This window comes from Astatotilapia calliptera, chromosome 16, assembly GCF_900246225.1.
Source record: "Astatotilapia calliptera chromosome 16, fAstCal1.2, whole genome shotgun sequence".
Classification (NCBI taxonomy): Eukaryota; Metazoa; Chordata; class Actinopteri; order Cichliformes; family Cichlidae; genus Astatotilapia; species Astatotilapia calliptera.
Genome location: NC_039317.1, coordinates 31,904,119 through 31,919,482, shown reverse-complemented (window position 1 = coordinate 31,919,482; position 15,364 = coordinate 31,904,119). Strand labels below are relative to the sequence as shown.

General features: G+C 39.2%; 1 protein-coding gene across 1 annotated transcript; it reads left to right on the top strand.

Annotated features, from left to right (window-relative positions):
• Positions 1 to 274: 274 nt before the first annotated feature.
• Positions 275 to 12,342, top strand: LOC113007899 (lactase-phlorizin hydrolase-like). The gene is made up of 17 exons (XM_026144941.1): positions 275 to 929; positions 1,201 to 1,271; positions 4,644 to 4,721; positions 4,820 to 4,913; positions 5,745 to 5,829; positions 5,936 to 6,614; positions 6,710 to 7,358; positions 7,460 to 8,998; positions 9,110 to 9,378; positions 9,479 to 9,769; positions 9,879 to 10,077; positions 10,552 to 10,754; positions 10,838 to 10,944; positions 11,201 to 11,332; positions 11,434 to 11,657; positions 11,817 to 12,050; positions 12,276 to 12,342. The coding sequence occupies exons 1-16, from the start codon at positions 317 to 319 to the stop codon at positions 12,041 to 12,043; spliced, it is 5,460 nt and encodes a 1,819-aa protein (XP_026000726.1). The 5' UTR covers positions 275 to 316; the 3' UTR covers positions 12,044 to 12,050; positions 12,276 to 12,342.
• Positions 12,343 to 15,364: the final 3,022 nt, after the last annotated feature.

Genomic DNA, 15,364 nt, shown 5'->3' with positions numbered 1-15,364 from the left:
AAGTCAAAAGTAAATAAAAGAGTTAAAAGACTAAAATTAAGCACCTAGGATAGGAGTAGTAAAATTAATGACTATGATATGATTCTACAGCAATAAAAAGTATATCAGAGCTCAAGAACAGAAGATGGGGAAGGTGTTATCTCTAGAGTCCAGAGTCTATCTGCCTATCTCTCAAAGCTACAATAAAACACTTGTGATAACTAGATGAGGTGCCAATAACAATAATTGTGTAACAATGTAAAAAAAAGGAAAGATATTGCTGTTAAATAGCTCGGCTACACTCGAAAAATATCAGTTGTTCTGTTTTTGAGCCACAATGAAGAAGCTGTTGTGGGTCTTTAGTCTGTACATTTTTTGTCTCTGTAGTTGTCAGAGCAGTGAGGTAAATGGAAGAGAGGACTTCATGTTTCTTGCAGGGCCTCTGACAAAGCAGTTGGTCAGAAGCTCAGACAGAAGCATAAATGATGCCTTTGACTGCAGTCATCCCGTTCCTCCTGGCTCTAAGCAGTACTTTGAGTACCTGCAGAGCAGAGGGGTGACCCACTTCAAAGTACTGCTGTCATGGGCTCAACTTCTTCCTACAGGCCACCCCAGCCAGCCCCAGCAGGCTGTGGTTAGATGTTACCAGACCCTGCTGAAACAGCTGCTGGAAGCAGGTCTTCAGCCTCTGGTCATCCTTCAAGGATGGACAGTTCCAGAGTCTCTGCAATCAAGGTATGGAGGCTGGGAGAGCCAGGAGCTGGCACAGATGTTTCAGCAGTATGCAGAGTTTGCCTTCCAAGAGTTTGCACCACTTGCACACTCATGGTTGACACTGGATGGTGTTTGGCATGACGGGCAGCCTGCACATGCTCCCAGTTTTCTGCAGAACATCCTTCAACTAAACAAGAACATTTACCAGATGTACCATCAGCGCTTTCCTGACAAAGGTGAGTCAAATTAACAGGAAAAAGTGAAGATTAAAGACAAAAGAACATGACTAAATTTATATTTTCAGAATTATTCACTAGTCAATACTTGTTCTTATTTCTCTGAGGCTTGAGTTTACTTAAGGTTTTGTTTATATGTAAGTGTCTTGAGAAATCACCTGTAAAAATAAATTTCCATCAGTGTATAACCAAACTAAGTTAATAAAATCCTTCAGCACATGTTCAGCAGTTCCAAACAGTAAAAGTGCCTTTCATGCTTGCATATTTACAGGTAGACGTCTGTCACTTGGACTGAAAACTAAAGATGTGGCTTCTCTCTCCGACATTAAAGCTTCAACAAGTGTAAGTTTTTTCTTTTCTTTTATAGATACATAATCTATACAATAATATAGGTATAGTCAGAATTTCACCTCCTTGCATGATTTTTATTTAGGATCCTAATAAAATTTTCAGTTGTTGATCTTATTTTGGCAATAATCAATTAATCAATCAATCAATGTATTTATAAGCACATTTAAAACCAACACAGGTTTACCAAAGTGCTGCACATAGTAAAAAGTAACAAGTAGTGGTGCGGATCGATATTGAAATACCGATTCTTCTGATACCAGTAATTTATGTTCTAGAATCGATTCTCATATTAAAATATCAATATTTTAGTACTTTGGGGTAAATTTGTAGTTTATCATTAACAGGAACACAATGGAAAGAAACTATATCATTTGGATCGTCTAAATTAGAAGGAACTACTTCCTCTTACGCCTTTCATAGTCCTGATGTCCTGTAATCATTATGAAGCTATATTATTATATTATTACAATTACATAATACAAGTATATATGAAATATAATGAAACAGTCTTTGTACAAAGTATCAGTATCGGATCAGTATCGTCGATACCACCCTGAATTTTACTTGGTATCGGATCGGAAAGGAAATCAGTGGTATCGCACATCACTAGTAACAAGTAGATCAAACACACACAAAGAACAACACAAAACTTAGTCACAATTAAGTTTGAGGATAAAAGCCAATTCTACAACATACTGGAAGCCCGTGTAAATGAGCCAAGACTGGGGAAATATGGCCATGTTCACGAGTGCCTGTCAAGAGTTCGGCTTCAGCATTCTGAACTAGCTCAAGACAAGAGAGCAGAGCCTGGCTGATACCAAAATAAACACTGTTACAGTAGTCAAGCCTGGATGAAATAAATGCATGTATCACTTTCTCAAAGTCAGCAAATGACAAAATGTTCTTAGTTTTTGCAAAGACCCTGAGCTGGAAGAAGCTTTTACTACAGAATTTATTTGTTTCTCAAATAAAAAGCTGCTATCAAAGAACTCAGATTCTCTGCAAAGGGATTTCTGGTCTTTTCCAGAGGACCAAGGTCAACCTTCAGAGAAAAGCGATGCACATTAACTGGCTGTTGTGAAATCATATTTGCTTCTTGTAGATGATTTTTCTTTTTTATTAAACTATTTCTAACCAATCAAATAATTATTAACAATTATAATAATTATTAAATTTAATAAATAAATTGTTAAATTTGTAGTTAAATTTTTAATTATTATCCAATTTTTTCATTTATTTTTAATTTTGGTTTTGTTGAAGGCATTCAACACCTCTTTACACCACACACACTTAGTCACAATTAAAAGCCAGAGAGTAAAAAATGTGTTTTCAAATGAGTTTTAAAAATGTCAAGTGTTGGAGAGATGAGCTGGAAGAAGCTTTTACAACAGAATTTGTTTCTCAAATAAAAAGCTGCTATCAAAGAACACTTCCAGATTCTCTGCAAAGGGATTTCTGGTCTTTTCCAGAGGACCAAGGTCAACCTTCAGAGAAAAGCAAGGGTCAGAAGGTTCAAATAGTACAATCTCAGTTTTTTGGTTGTTTACATTAAAAAAATGTAATGCAAACCACGATTTAATGTCATCACGGCAGTCTAGCAAAACGTTTAGAGAGTCCGTAGAATTCTTTTTAAGAGGAAAGTAAATTTTAGAATCATTGGCATAATAGTGAAATGAGATTCCTTGTTTCCTGAAAATAGAGTCTAATGGGAGCATGTAAAGGGAAAAGAGTACTGGGCCCAGGATAGATCCTTGAGGGACCCCATATGTAAGGGGGGTGGATAAGCGGAAGCGAATGGATGGATGGATGGATCATTAAGAACTTTTAAAAGCACAGTTTCAGTGCTATGTAGTGCTTTGAAACTGAGATGTCATTCTTTTCCAGAAAAGCCTGGAGCTGAAGAAAAACAATTTTTTTCCAGGATTTTGGACAGGAAGGGGAGTTTAGAGATTGGCCTAAAATTTGACAGAACTGATGCATTGAGATTAGGTTTTTAAAGAACTGAATGCAAGAGATGTTAATAATGTTTAAAACGTTGGGTCCAATAGTGTCAAAGACTTCTTTGAAATATAATAATGTCGAGGTGACACATAGAGGGCTCATAGAGGAATCATAAGCTGGAGGGGAGATGTGAGACCTGATAGTAGCAACCAACCTACCAAATATATGAGAAACAAAATTCTTCCATGGCCTCAAAAGTGACAAATGTCCTCTTTGAAGGAAATAAGTTGCGTTAATTTCTGCCAGTAATAGACTACTTCTTGCAGAAATTTAATCACGTAAGTAACCATGCAAATTTCCATCTGATGCGAGATTTTTCATGATTTTCGTGCATTTAAAGCTTGTTTTTAAATCTCTCCAACATATTACAAGCCTCAAATTCAGCTTTTTAAGCAATTCACTGGTGAATTTGTTAATCTGCTTATTATGATTATTTCAATGAACGTCCCCAGTGATGGTCATTTATATGATCTTTACCACTAATTGACAAGACTGAGAACATATAATTATTTGGTCAATTTATGTGACCACATAATTTGTGTGGTCACAATCAGTGACCACATTAAAAAGCTTTCATGTATCACAGAGGCCATTTTTACTGTGGCCAAACAATTAAATCTTAAATTTGTCTGAGGATAAAACATTTTTTCCATTTTAAAACTGAAAATTGAAACTGTTAAACTATGCCACTTAGAGTCAAAAATGTGCATAATGTGCACATTAAATGGCTGTTGTGAAATCATATTTGCTTCTTGTAGATGATTTTTCTCTTTTATTAAACTATTTCTAACGAATCAAATAATCATTAACAATTATAATAATTATTAAATGTAATAAATAAATTGTTAAATTTGTATTTAAACTTTTAATTATTATCCAATTTTTTCATTTATTTTTAATTTTGGTTTTGTTGAAGGCATTCAACACCTCTTTACACCACACACTCTAGTGACAAGAAAGTAACAAGAACAGCAGCACTAATGTGCAATAACGTGAGGTTAATCATTCCCGAAGGAAATTGGAATCATTGTCACCAAACCTGGAACTACTGATTGCTGTTATATGGATTTTAATTGGTCATATAATTATATACTTTTTTTGTTTGTTTCAAAGATGATTAATTTGTTTTTTTTGTATTTATTTAAAGGATGGAAGTGGCAACATAAGTCCGCTTAATCACCTTAAAATATATAAAAAATTATGTTAAAAACAACAATTTCCTACAAAAATGGAGCATTACATTCAGTCGTGCAAAAAAAGGAAAGGTTTACTGTAATACATTTCACATTAAGTCTCTTCTCATTATGTCCCATCTCAGAATAACGATGTGACAACATGTTGTGTATCTCCTGTTTTAAACAGATGGATTTCTTGTCAGTGCACATTGACTACAACTGTGCCATCTCTTCAGAGTTTGAAAATGAACTGAGGAACTTACAGGTATTGAAATTGTAATAAGATGGGGGTTTTTTAAAAAATGTTGCATTTAACATTTTGCTGATACAGCAAAGCTACATATGTTTCATTTTATGTTGTAGATTTTGAGCAGGAACTTGCCTATCCTGATTTACGAGATGAGTGCTCATGATTGTTCTCCCAGTGATTACCAGCTTCTTGGAGATTTCCTAAATGGTAAATGTCATGACAGCTTTTTGACTTAGCAAATATAAGATATTAATAATTAATTAAAACTAATTTCCCATAATAGACATGAGAACAATACCTCATTTTATGAATGTGCAGCTGTATATATAAAAGAAACAATACGACTTTCCAGTGGCTGTCTTAGTAGAGATTTGTGTTTTTTTTCTACATGAAATTCGTACTCATGGTGCCTAATAAGCTAGTTACCAAGAACATACCAAATGAATATGTATACTTCATACATGTAATGTTAAATGTTTCTGTGAATATAACATCACTAAATAATGTGTACAGTGTACATCCTGTCAAAAAATGGCGTTGTAAAACAGCGATCTGAAGATATTACGGGATGGCAGAATAAAGAAAAACCAAAGGCCACAACATCTGGGCAAATCCTCTGGTGTTGTTACCCAAACAGAATACATTAAGATAAAGTTCTAGATTTTGGGAGTGTTATTGTGTCATGAAATCTTCTTGTTATGGGCCAGTGATGTTATATAAGGCACCTGTAGACTTAGCCTTTGCTTACGACTTGTGCTCACTATTTTTCAGTAACAGTGAATACATATTGTTACTGAAACAGCTAATAGAGCCCTGGTGTGTCAAAGAAACAGCAAGTGGGTTTTTATTTAAGATTAAAGAGGATTATTTCTAGATTTAGTTAGATAAAATTCCTTACATAAACTAAGCGAAGTATTGCGAAATTCACAAATAAACTGATTAATTACACAAAATTTTATTTTAAGAGTAATATATTTTTCAAGATAAGTTATTTATCATCAGTCATAAAACAATTCATATTTCTTGAACACAACACAGGCTTGATGGACAATGGCCTGAATATTGTGGGATGTGACATGAAGGACATGTTAGGCAAACTGGACACGGAAGATGCTCTTGTCAAGTAAGAGTTCATTTTCTGATTTATATGTACTGGAATTCTGTTTTTTTTTTCTTCTTATTGTATTAAAGATTTGCTTATATTTTTCATGTCTCTCTCTTTCCAAAAGCCATGGCATTTCACACCACACCAGGATGACAGGGTTAAGAAACAGTTATCAGACTGTGTGGGATAAATTTAAGTCCCAGACCACAGCAGAACGAGATCTTTTCCTTCAGGAATCATTCCCCTCTGGCTTCCAGTGGGCCACCTCCAGCGTATCCTTTAAGACTGAAGGTGGCTGGTCAGAAGGTGGGAAAGGAGAGACTATTTGGGACCGGTTTGGTCATGAGGGATTGGCCTTTGCAAATCAGACAGCTGACCTAGCTTGCGACAGTTACCGTAAGGTAGATTATGATGTCTACCTTCTGCGAGGTCTTCAGGTCGACACCTACCAGTTTTCCATCTCTTGGGCCCGTATTTTCCCCACAGGGTACCGACAGAGCCAATCAGAAAAAGGAGCTCAATACTATGACCAGCTGATAAATGCTCTTGTTGCATCTGGCATACAACCCATTGTCACTCTGTACCACTGGGATCTGCCTCAAGCACTCCAGAATTATGGTGGATGGACCAATGCCTCCATTGTAGAGGCCTTCAAAGACTATGCAGACTTCTGCTTCTCCAGGTTTGGAGACAGAGTCAAGATCTGGAACACATTCAATAGTCCCTGGGTAGTGAGCCATGCCGGGTATGGTACTGGTGTGCATGCCCCAGGAGTAAAGGACTATGTGGAATCTTCCTATCAGGTGACAGTGATGTTATTAGAATACTACAATTAATCAGTTTATTACAAGTGTAATTATTGCACTAATGTACTTAACATTTGATTTTGCATTATCAGGTCACTCACAATATTCTCAAGTCCCATGCCGAGGCCTGGCATGTCTATAATGACAATTACAGAAAAACACAAGGAGGAAAAGTGGGCATTGCCTTGAACTCTGACTGGGCTGAGCCCAGTGACCCTGCCAAACCTGAAGACGTAGCAGCTGCAGACCGTTACCTGCAGTTTATGCTGGGCTGGTTTGCACATCCCATATTTGTAGACGGAGATTATCCTGCAATACTCAAAGATCAGGTGGAACAGAAGAAAACCGCATGCCCTGACTCTGTACCAGCAAAGCTCCCAGTTTTCACTCCCACAGAGAGCAAGAGGATACTTGGTACTGCTGACTTTTTTGGTTTAAATCACTATACTTCTCGGCTGGTCAGCAACAGTGATGGTGGGTGCACCCCTGGTCCTGACGGTGTGGGTGACTTCCATGCAACTGTGGACCCCACATGGAGTTCCACAGCTTCTGACTGGATCTATCCTGTTCCTTGGGGACTTAGAAGGCTCCTGAACTACATTGCAACAGAATACCTGAGTGCTAACAAATTACCTGTATACATAACAGGAAATGGGATGCCAACAGATTACAGTGTTGACAGTCTCACTGACACCAGCAGAATGGACTACATGAGAAGTTACATCAATGAGGCCCTGAAAGGTTAGTGTTGGAGATTTCCCCAATTTGAAGGCACATTTTTTTTAGAGAGAGAGTTAAAATAATTCAAATATTAATTTTGTTTTTGTTTGTTCATTTTGTAGCAACACTCACAGATGGAGTGGATGTGCAGCGATTCACAGTGCAGTCACTCATGGATGGATTTGAGGCAAACCAAGGCTACAGTCAAAGATTTGGTCTTCACTATGTCAACTTTGAAGTGGGATCCAGACCAAGGACCCCAAAGCAATCTGCATATTTGTACGCTGAGATTATCGAGCAAAACGGCTTCAGTTCACAAAAAAGTAAGAAGTTTAAAGCTGCAGAAAGGCCATTAACTCGACGTTTAGCTGCTTTACCACCCTCAGAAGTTCCATCTCAGGCAAAGGTAGTTTGGGAGAAATTCTCTTCACAGTCAAACTTTGATAGACAAATGTACCATTATGGCACTTTTCCTGAAGGCTTCAGTTGGGGAATTTCTTCGTCGGCCTACCAAATTGAAGGTGGCTGGAATGCTGATGGCAAAGGTCCTAGTATATGGGATACATTCACTCAGACAACTAACACTATTCCTGATAACGCAAACGGCAATGTAGCCTGTGACAGTTACAACAGACTTAATGAAGATCTCTACATGCTGCGGGCTCTGAGGGTGAAGTCATACAGATTCTCTTTGTCCTGGTCCAGGATCTTTCCTGATGGCACACGTAAGTCCCTCAACCAGAAAGGTGTTGACTACTACAACAGACTCATTGATGGTCTTATAGCGTACAATATCGAACCCATGGTAACACTGTACCACTGGGACCTTCCTGAAGCTTTGCAAAAGGTCAATGGCTGGGAAAGTGCAGAGATGATAGACATTTTTAATGACTATTGCGACTTCTGCTTTGCTACATTTGGTGACAGAGTGAAATTCTGGATAACCATTAACCAGCCTCAGACAATTGCATGGTCTGGATATGGACTTGGAAATATGCCACCAAATGTTGTGGACCCAGGATATAGACCATACATAGTTGCACACAACCTCATTAAAGCCCATGCCAAGGCCTACCATACATATGATGATAAATATCGTCAGTTGCAGGGTGGTCTAATCTCCATAGCCCTCAACGCTGATTGGTTTGAACCTGCTGATGTCAACGTAGTCCGTGAAGTGGTGACTGCTGACCGGGCGATGCAGTTCCAACTGGGATGGTTTGCACATCCTATTTTTAAGAATGGTGACTATCCTGATGCACTGAAGTGGCAAGTTGGGAACAAAAGTGAAATCCAAAGTCTTCCACAGTCAAGACTTCCTTCCTTTACTGAAGAAGAAAAGAACTTCATCAAGGGAACTGCTGACGTATTCTGTGTAAATCATTACACTACAAGGGTAGTGAGCTACTTTACAGCTGCACTTCAGCCTCACTCCTATGAATGGGACCGAGACATGAGAGAATCCGAGGAACCCAGTTCACCAACTACAGCCATTCCTAACCAAAAAGCTGTGGCCTGGGGCTTGAGGAGACTCCTCAACTGGATCAAGGAGGAGTATGGTGATCCAGAGATTTATATTACTGAGAATGGAGCAGCAGTAGAATGGGATGACTTTGAAAGAGTAATGTTCTACAAGACCTATATCGATGAGGCTCTCAAAGGTGCAGTGATATAAAAATATTTCAGAAGATATTTAACATTTTCCACCACTGCCATGACTGGTTGTTCATTTATTTTGTATGTATGTGTGTGCATTTGTGGTTACATTGCAGCCAATAACCTTGATGGTGTGCGGTTGCGAGGATACACAGCAACAGCTTTTATGGATTCTTTTGAGTGGCTGCACGGGTACAAATTTCTATTTGGGCTGCACCACGTGGACTTCACAAACCCAGACCGTCCAAGAACACCAAAGTACTCAGCTCATTACTATTACAACATCATAAAGGATAATGGTTTCCCCTTGCCAGATGATGAGAAGATGCTTTATGGTCACTTCCGAGAGGATTTCATGTGGAGTTCTGCTTCAGCATCATACCAAGTAACTTATACTTTTACTGAAATTTTACTTTTACTCAATACTGTCTTGCTTGCCTTGTTTTCATCTCTTTAAATTTTTGTTTTGCATTTATTGTGTCCAGATTGAAGGAGGATGGAGGGCAGATGGAAAAGGTCTAAGCATCTGGGACAAGTTCGCTCACAGTCCTTCCAAAATATTAAATGATGACAATGGGGACATAGCCTGTGACAGTTACAATAAAATAGAAGAGGATGTTGCGATATTAAAGCAGCTGAAAGTCAGCCATTATCGTTTCTCCTTATCCTGGTCAAGAGTCCTTCCTGATGGCACCATTAATAACATTAACGAGGCTGGAATCAACTACTACCAAAGACTTTTGGACGCACTGCATGCTGCAAATATCCAGCCACAGGTATGAATAATTGTATTAATTTCCCTGTGTGCCAGAAAAGATACATGTAAATGTATTAGATTTAGTAAGACAGTCATTTTCCTTTCCTTTCTTTTCCTTTTCCCTTCAGGTTACTCTGTACCACTGGGACCTGCCACAAGCTATAGAGGATTATGGAGGCTTTTTGAATGAGAACTTTATTAAGCTTTTCAGGGACTATGCTGACCTCATGTTTGACCGTCTTGGTGACAAGGTGAAAATTTGGATCACCTTTAATGAACCAATCATGACAGCCAACCATGGATATGGCTTTGGAAGCTTTGCCCCAGGTATGGTTTAAGTCAGGAATCTCTGACGCCAGGTCTCAAGGGCCGGTGTCCTGCAGGTTTTAGATATCACTCTGGAACACACCGGAAACAAATGATTAGTTCGTTACCAGGCCTCTGGAGAACTTCAAGACATGTTGAGGAAGTCATTTAGCCATTTAAATCACCTGGGTTAGATCAAGGACACATCGAAAACCTGCAGGACACGGGCTCTTGAGGCCTGGAGTTCGACACCCCTGGTTTAAGTAATGCTTTGCATCTAATACTACACTGGTATTAACCAAGTTCTATAAGTGCTACAGAGTAATATAGTGTTAAAGAAAAAATGTTAAATTGTTGTCCAGGTAAATTTCTGACTGTTTTGAAACAAGCTGTAATCTTTATAGCAGTTCTTCAAATTTCTAAACCGTAGTGAAAAAAAGCAAACAAACATGACACATTTGCTGCCTATATGCTCTGGGTTTTTTTTCTCACCAGGAATCAGTTCAGGACCAGACACTCTGCCCTACATTGTTGGTCACAACCTGATTAAAGCTCATGCCGAGGCCTGGCATCTCTACAATGACAAGTACAGGGCCAAACAGAACGGCATAATCTCCATCACTGTCAACTCTGACTGGTCTGAACCCAGAAATCCTTATAGGCAGGAGGACTATGACGCTGCAAGACGTGTGGTGGAGGTATGCCATTTCTTCTCAGATGTGACAAAAGAAAAATTGACAGCAGTTAGTTTCAAATGACTATTATGTTTCTCTCTGTGCAGTTCTACCTTGGCTGGTTTGCCCATCCCATATTTAATGGTGACTACAGTGAAATTATGAAGAAAAGAATACGTGACCGAAGTCTAGCTGCTGGTCTACCACAGTCTCGGTATTACAAAGGCTATTATTAAATCACAAAAAGCTAATTCTGTTCACAAAACATTTCTCCTACTGAAAACACTACTTCCATATGAACAGAATCAACTTTTTGGGATTTCCTTATCTGGATGATTGAACATCCATCAAAACGCTGTTATTAAATATTTAAAATTTTGTATTCGATTTTCTAAACAACTTTATAGTAGAATAATTTAACTTTAAGTCTACTAAAATTAGTAAGTCTGGTTTTACTTCAATTTCTCCAGGTTGCCTGAGTTCACTCCAGAGGAGATTAAGAGAATTAAGGGCACTCATGACTTCTTTGGACTAAACCATTACACATCTGTGCTGGCATTCCCTGTGGACCACGGAGATGCTCAAAGCATTGAGGCAGATAAGTAAGAAGTTAACATTTGAAAAATAAATGTCTGCTGGGACTACTTCTTCTGAACAGCTTCATTTTTTTATTCTGTACTTCTCTTAACTTTGTCCCCTGCAGGGGTGCCATGGGAGTTTCTGATCGTACCTGGCTGGATACAGGCTCCTCCTGGCTGAAGATCGCACCATTTGGTATCCGCAGATTGCTGAACTTCATTAAGAATGAATATGGAAATCCACCAATTGTAATCACTGAGAATGGAGTTTCAGAGCGGGGGACTGTTGATCTAAATGATGTTCACAGGATTTACTACTATGACCAATACATCAACGAGGTGTTGAAAGGTATCAAAGCTTCCCCTTATATGAAATCTAAAGCCACAAGTGTCCTGGAGAGGAAAATAATGTTTTGTGTGTAATATGGATGCTTAAAAATTGTTCTGCTCATTCTCTAAAAGAAAGAAGAATTTTAAGAATATGAAGGTACTTATTTTCTTTTCACAGCTTACTTGCTTGATGGTGTGGATGTGCGTGGTTACACAGCATGGTCACTGATGGACAACCTAGAGTGGACTGCTGGCTTCTCAGAGAGATTTGGTCTGTTCTACGTTAATCGCACAGACCCTAATCTTCCTCGAGTGCCTAAGAGCTCTGTTAACTTCTACACCAAAATGATTAAGTGCAACGGATTCCCCGACCCTGAATCAGGACATGAGTGCCTGAACCCATAGTCTGAAGGTAAAGTGATAAAAGATTTGCTCAGATTCCTACTTTGAATGATAGACCTTTAAATTAAATGTTCAAATAAATATCTTTTCAGCAGGTTAGTTAGTACTCTCTCATGAACCCTCTATTTCCTAAGCCATGCAACAGTTAAAATAAAGGTTGGATTTAAAGTTACTATCTGCAAATGTTCACAAACAATATGACAGTATTGTTTTCACTGTCTCTCTGCACCAACAGCTGCACCACCAGTCAACATTAACAGCGTGAAATTCCTTGGTCTGGATCCCTCCACCAATGATGCTGAGACTGGACTTTACACCACATGATTGTTGCAGTAGTAGGGATGATTTGTGTTTCTGTTTTCTTCCTTAAGATGAAAAAAAAAGGTCCAAGAATAGTAAACATGGGGCAGTATCGAATGTAGTGAAAACTGTAACTGCCAATAAGATGATGTGCAGTGTAGGCCCCTGTAAACAGTATTTGATTGCAGGCCCTTAAAAATTGAACAATACTTGAACTCCTAGGCTCATCAGACATAGTATGTGTAAGATGTCTTATAACTAAAATTGTAAGTTTGTCATGATTTAGTCAGTTATTAAATCCTTGTCCATCATGTATCATTTGCTTGACCACTGCTGCAACATGAACACTTGAGAATCCAACAAGATTATTTAAAGTGTCATTTTATCCTGTATTTAAAAAATAAAAGTGATTTTTGTAATAAAAAACAATTTTCCAGTTATAGTATAGGATGCATAATAAGCCTCATATTTGAATAATGTTTTTGTATATGTTTATCAAAAAATCAAATTTATCAAATAAAACACTGTAAACAATAATCCAGTGAATAATGTCATGATTGTTGTTAAATGTAAGTACCTTCTTCCTCTTCAGATTTTTTGTCTTCACTTTTTTGTACAGTGATAAGCAATTTTTAATACTGTTACCTTGAAGTGATTAAAATTAGAATGTAAATCTAAACAATATATCCATCATCCATCATGTCCTGTGCTGCTGTGTGCCATGTGCAGCATTTAAGCTAAATAATGATCAGTGTTGTAGGTTGATTCATTTGTTAATAAAAGTCTAAAACTGTGTTTAAACATTTGTTATTTAGCTATAAATCCAGTGGCCTCTTAAACCTTTGCAGTTTTTTACTTCAGTGCATTTGACTTCAGCGGTCTTCAAAGTAGAGCAGTGTTTCACAAACAAGGAGCAGAATAACGCACTTTAAATTGTTCTTGTTAAAGAGACCTGATGAGAGTAAGTGTCAGGGTACTGTATCTCCTTAGTTGGTGACTCCTCACAAACTGGCCTGGCCTGTGGCCTGTATTTGTATAGCTGAAGTCTGCCAGCCTCGACCTCCATCATTCTAAAGACTTCCTCATCGACCAGTAAACCGTCACTATCAGTGTGATGAGCCTGGCCACATGAGTGCCCAACACCAACCGTGAAGACCAGAGCCACTCAGCCACAGGGAAACAACAGTGGAGTTGTCGAGTCAGGTGGCCACCACTCCAGCTGCCTGCCCCCCTCCAAGAACAATGCACCCTAGTTAGCCAACTCTGTCACGTCAAAGGGCTCTATCTGCACAGCTGTATTGATGACCAGCCTTGCAATCTCTGGTAAACACAGACCTGCTGGAGGGCCTGTGTTGACACATTGAAGCCAGTCATAACCCTAGGCACAGAGAATTTGTCTCTCAAGTGTGGCTAGAGGAAGAAAAAGGACAGACAAGCCAGTCACCAGGCAGCTGCCACCACTGCTCACGTCAGCCCCAACATCCGGGTCTGATAACCCTCCTTCGACTGAAATAACCCAAGCTGTCCATGACATATGGCAACACAGCAATGCAGGTCTCACCACTGACCAGCATCACTGGTTAAGGTGCCTCCTAGACGCGTGCGCTGCCAGTGACAAAGACTGCAGACAGACAGGACTGGTCCATCACAGCTTTGACACCAGCTCTGCTCAGCCCCTCCGCCTCTCCACCAACTGCCCTTCACAAAACGGCTGCACCGACCAGGTTTCCCTAACCTTGCTCTCTTCAAACACCCAGAAGGTCAGGTGGCCTGCTGTTTGGAAGTACTAAGAGCACCACCTAAGAGCGGACAAATGTGAGGCCATAGATCTTCCGTATTGATCTTACACATAAGCTTCATTTGACTAGAATTGAATTTATGGATGTTATGATGGAATGATGGATTTCAGTTGCAGGTATTCAAGAAATTTATTGTTGCTGATTCAATATGTTGATACAAGTCCTTCAAATGAAATAAACCTTCCATCTTGTATAACATGTTCTAGATTTTTTAGCCCTTTCTCACACCACAATGAAATCTTTTATTTTTTCAGACAAATATCAGGTTTGTGTTGGTTGGGCATCCTTAAAAGAAGTTTTCATAGACTTCAGACAGCACAGACAGGTCCACTCCCTGTCATGAACTGAAGGTTCACTCAAGGAATGGACCTAAATGCAGACACCAAAACACATAAAATAACTCTTTACAAGAAAGTTTATTTTGATAACAGAAAATGTTTAACAGTTTGAGATTTAGGTTAGTAATTGCCATGGGGAATAGTCCCAGAAAACTGGGTTACTAAAATGGTCATGGTGAGAGACAGAGGAACGGGAGGCAGGAGGTGAGAGATGTTTGCTGGTGAGTGATTTTCCTTAATTTGCAGGTCCAGGTTTGCAAGCTCTGAGAAGGGGAGGTCTGTGGGAATTTCCAGAGAGTCCGAGGTCTAATGGAAGGCCGGAGGGCAAGCAAACAGGCAAGCAGGCAGGGAGAAGAAACAGATTTTGAGGTGAGTATGAACCGTGCAAGCAAACACCTCGCCGTGGAGAGCTTAGCGAACAGGCGAGGGGAAGCAGGTTGCACAGGTTTATGAAGTGCAGGTGAGGTGCTGGAGGTCCTACATAAAAAGGGGAGGACAAGTTGCCACAGGTGGAAAACCTCCCAGGCACTCCCACGAACCATGAAACTCCACTCTCATTATAAATGGAGAACGGGTGGAATCAGAAACCGACTGCTTGTTAACAAGAGCTGCTGAGGAGCATGCAGAAAAGACACCTAGGCCCTTACTCAATTCTCAAGTACGCGATTTGTACAATTGGAACACCAGCGTACTTGATGATGTCACAGGTCCGGAACTTTTACTGCCATCCCCTCTTAATTTAACTGTGATTAATATGTTATGAAATACACTGAAATAAACCAAATATTAACATTTAGAAGTGATCTAAGTGACTTATATATCATGTTTAACCTGAGTAGTGAAAGACCACAGGGGGTTGAAAACGATGTGCCGGGAGTCCGCTGGTC